Raw genomic sequence first — 3,453 nt, 5'->3', positions numbered from 1 at the left:
ACAGTATGTGACAGCACCAATAATAAAAATCTGATAATATTTCAGGTGGAGTCTGTGGTTTTTCTCAGTTTTGTCACATGGTACTTCAGGGCTGGCTGAGGCAGTTTTTTTTCTTCATTTAAACAAGAGGAAGCAAGCATCAAACACATTCGACTCATTTGTGTTTAGTGGCTTTACCTACAGCGTCCTACTCTCAGTCAACATGATTTCCCTCTGTGGTGAGTACCATCACCGTTCAGATTAAAAGATGAGTTGTGCGTTGTGGTGAAGGCAAAAACATCAGAATGACATTTAAAGAGATATGGTTTAAGAGATAATTAAAACTCAACTGTAATTAAGTTAAAATCAGATGTGAAAAGGGAACATCAGCTTGCAGGTCTCATGCACTTTACAGCTATCAAATGAATCAGGGCAAGTAGTTTTTGTAAGTGATTACACTGTTTACTCAATGATATTTGTAACATGGACACCCATGTGGGAGTGCACGTGGCAGCATGCACATGTCGTGTGAGGTTTATCTGTAAAGCCTGCTGTATGTTATAGCCATTCAAAAGTCAACATTATTGCTGGAGTCTGCCAACCACAGTCCATGCTAAACACTAATACTTGCTTTGTTCTAGAATTGAAGAAAACAGTTTCTCACAGAGGCATATTTATGTTTTTACATAAATACGTCATGCAAACAGACATGAGTTTTTATCAATATCAACTTTTCTGACTAATGGAGCAGTCTGTACTGAAATGTAATAAATCATATTCACCATAATAGCATCAATGACCGTAAGACTAATGGTTACTTTATACCTTTAAACCTTTATAAAAGTATAGTTTATGTAAGCCATTTAATTCAATAACCTAATATAAGAAACCACATGGCTGCACAGGAAGCCTATTACTTCTTACATTTAGCAAGGCAGTGTCAATAGCATTCTGAAACACAAAATATAACCAGGAGACAGCCGCACTATATTAAAGGGGAACTCCACTTAAGTGTTCCTTTAATAGTAATATTGGTACCACTTGCTCTGTAAAAACAGATGTATAATCTATATATTGTAGCTCTGGAGGAGCTTTGTGGAGGCCAAAAAAAACATCACATATTATTTTTCTCGGTTTGAAGATGTAAATAACAAAAGTGTATATTAAGAATTGGTTTTGTATGAGAGGCAGTTGTTCTTTAAGATGTAGGCATTAACCAGGTAGGTAGGGTAGAATATAAGCAGCTGTCAGTTAGTTTACTTTATGAGTAACTGTAAGGTATAAGATCAAAAGTGTAGTATCCATCACTTCTGAAGTTTATCTAAACTAAGGACTCAAGATCATAGACTGTATTATAAAGATGGGTAATGCCTCGCCACATCCTCCCACTTTGCCTTTTAGGTTGGTTCATGTCCCCACCACTAACATGGAGGAAGCAGGGTTTATGACTAATACTGGAGCCAGCCACTAGGGGGTGATGCTAGCTGATGCTTTGGCTTCACTTTTGTCACGATATCTTGACCTTTTCCTGCGTCAGTTTTGTCCATAATTTTTTTAACTGTCTCATTTGAGTCTCCCATCTTGATGGGCATGCAATACTGCACAATACTGATCATTCTATTACTCTATATTATATCATCCTATCACTATGTTTATTAGGGATATTGACTCTCATTTATTACGATGTATTTTCTTCAAAAATGTACTAAATTTTTCAGGTCTTCAAAACCTTGTGCCAGCTGTGCTGATATGGGTAATGACTTTTAAGGTAAGTGAAACAGAAAATTTCTATCCACAAGAGGTGAAAATAACCAATCACAGCCTCCCGCTCACCATTCCCTTCAAGGAAATGATCAGTGAAGGTTTCCCCAAGTAAAATATGTCAAAGGGCAGTGGAAACCAACTAGACACATTTTTCTAATTTATGTGTGTTGTGTCTTTGATTTCAGTCTTGCTTGTGTGAGTTCGAAGAGAATTCAACTGACACGAACTACCCCGAAGATTTCTCCATTCCAGATTATTCCTACTATACTTCACTTTGTGATAAAGAATCCAACCGTCAGTTCCGTCTCTGGTTTATGTCCACCTTCTACTCCCTTATCTGCTTCCTGGGGCTGATAGGAAACCTACTGGTCATCCTAACCTTCTTCTACTTCAAGCGCCTCAAGACCATGACAGATGTGTACCTGCTCAACCTGTCCTTTGCAGACCTGCTCTTTTCTCTGACACTCCCCTTCTGGGCAGCCAACTCCATGGCCCAGTGGGTGCTTGGCCTGATAGTGTGCAAATCCATGCATGCCATTTACAAGGTCAGCTTTTACAGCAGCATGCTCCTTCTCTGTTTCATCAGTGTGGATCGCTACTTTGCAATCTCCAGAGCTGTCTCCGCTCACCGCCACCGCACCCAAGCTGTGTTTTTCAGCAAGGTGTCATCGGCTGTCATTTGGATTATGGCAATGATCTTCTCCATACCAGATATGATGTACACCACCATCAGCATCAACAAAACCTGCAGCCCGTACTCAAGCAGTTCTGACCCGCTCCGCATCGGCATCCAGGCAAGCCAGATTGCTTTGGCCTTTGTCCTTCCACTCCTGGTCATGAGCTTCTGCTACAGCAGCATCATCCAGACCCTTTGCCAAGCTCGTAACTTTGAACGGAATAAGGCCATAAAGGTGATTCTCGCTGTGGTAGCTGTCTTCCTGGTCTGCCAGGTACCTTATAACCTGGTCCTATTTTGGAGCACAGTTATTGCCGCACAAGGGGGAACCGAGGACTGCACCTATGACAATCGTCTCTTTTATGCCACCGATGTCACCCAGTGTTTGGCCTTCCTGAGGTGCTGTCTGAACCCCTTTGTTTATGCCTTTATCGGTGTAAAGTTCCGTCGCGACCTCCTGAAGCTTCTGAAGGACTTTGGATGCATGAGCCAGGAAAGGTTCTTCAGGTATAATTTCGGCAGGAGGAGGAGCTCACTGGCCACCGACACTGAGACAACCACCACTTTCTCTCCATAAAGCTCTGTCAGTGTGAACAACAGCCTATTCAGAGCTTCACAACGTGGACTGCTGAACATTTGAATACAAGTCTCAAATCAACAGCGTATCTTACATGTACATAGCAGAAGTTGACCTTCAAATGACAAACTTTTAGAATTGTTGCTGCTTCTCTTGCTGCCTTTAGGGGTTGCAAGTTAACATCGCAGAAAGCTTTGCATATATTTTTCTGGGCTACAGTTTACAATATTTCAAAGAATTCACAGTGTTAATGAAAAACCATATAGTGTTGTTATTTCACCTTTTGAACATTAAACACACTGAAGAAAAAACACTGGTATACTGTTTTTATTGTGATGAATTGTAAGGGATTTTTTTTTTTTTTAGTTTAGTTAAATAAGTCACTGAAATTCCAGATGAATTAACGGTGTTGTGCATGCACGAGGTCATATTTTTCATGAACGATGAACTGAGCGAA

The 3,453-nt window shown here is 40.5% G+C and overlaps 1 protein-coding gene across 1 annotated transcript; it reads left to right on the top strand.

Annotated features, from left to right (window-relative positions):
- Positions 1–207: 207 nt before the first annotated feature.
- ccr7 (chemokine (C-C motif) receptor 7) lies at positions 208–3,231 on the top strand. The gene is made up of 3 exons (XM_061094614.1): positions 208–218; positions 1,698–1,747; positions 1,929–3,231. The coding sequence occupies exons 2-3, from the start codon at positions 1,736–1,738 to the stop codon at positions 2,994–2,996; spliced, it is 1,080 nt and encodes a 359-aa protein (XP_060950597.1). The 5' UTR covers positions 208–218; positions 1,698–1,735; the 3' UTR covers positions 2,997–3,231.
- The last annotated feature ends 222 nt before the right edge of the window (positions 3,232–3,453 follow it).

The sequence above is a fragment of the Limanda limanda genome, chromosome 2, assembly GCF_963576545.1.
Source record: "Limanda limanda chromosome 2, fLimLim1.1, whole genome shotgun sequence".
Taxonomy (NCBI): domain Eukaryota; kingdom Metazoa; phylum Chordata; class Actinopteri; order Pleuronectiformes; family Pleuronectidae; genus Limanda; species Limanda limanda.
This window is presented reverse-complemented; position numbering and strand designations above follow the sequence as displayed.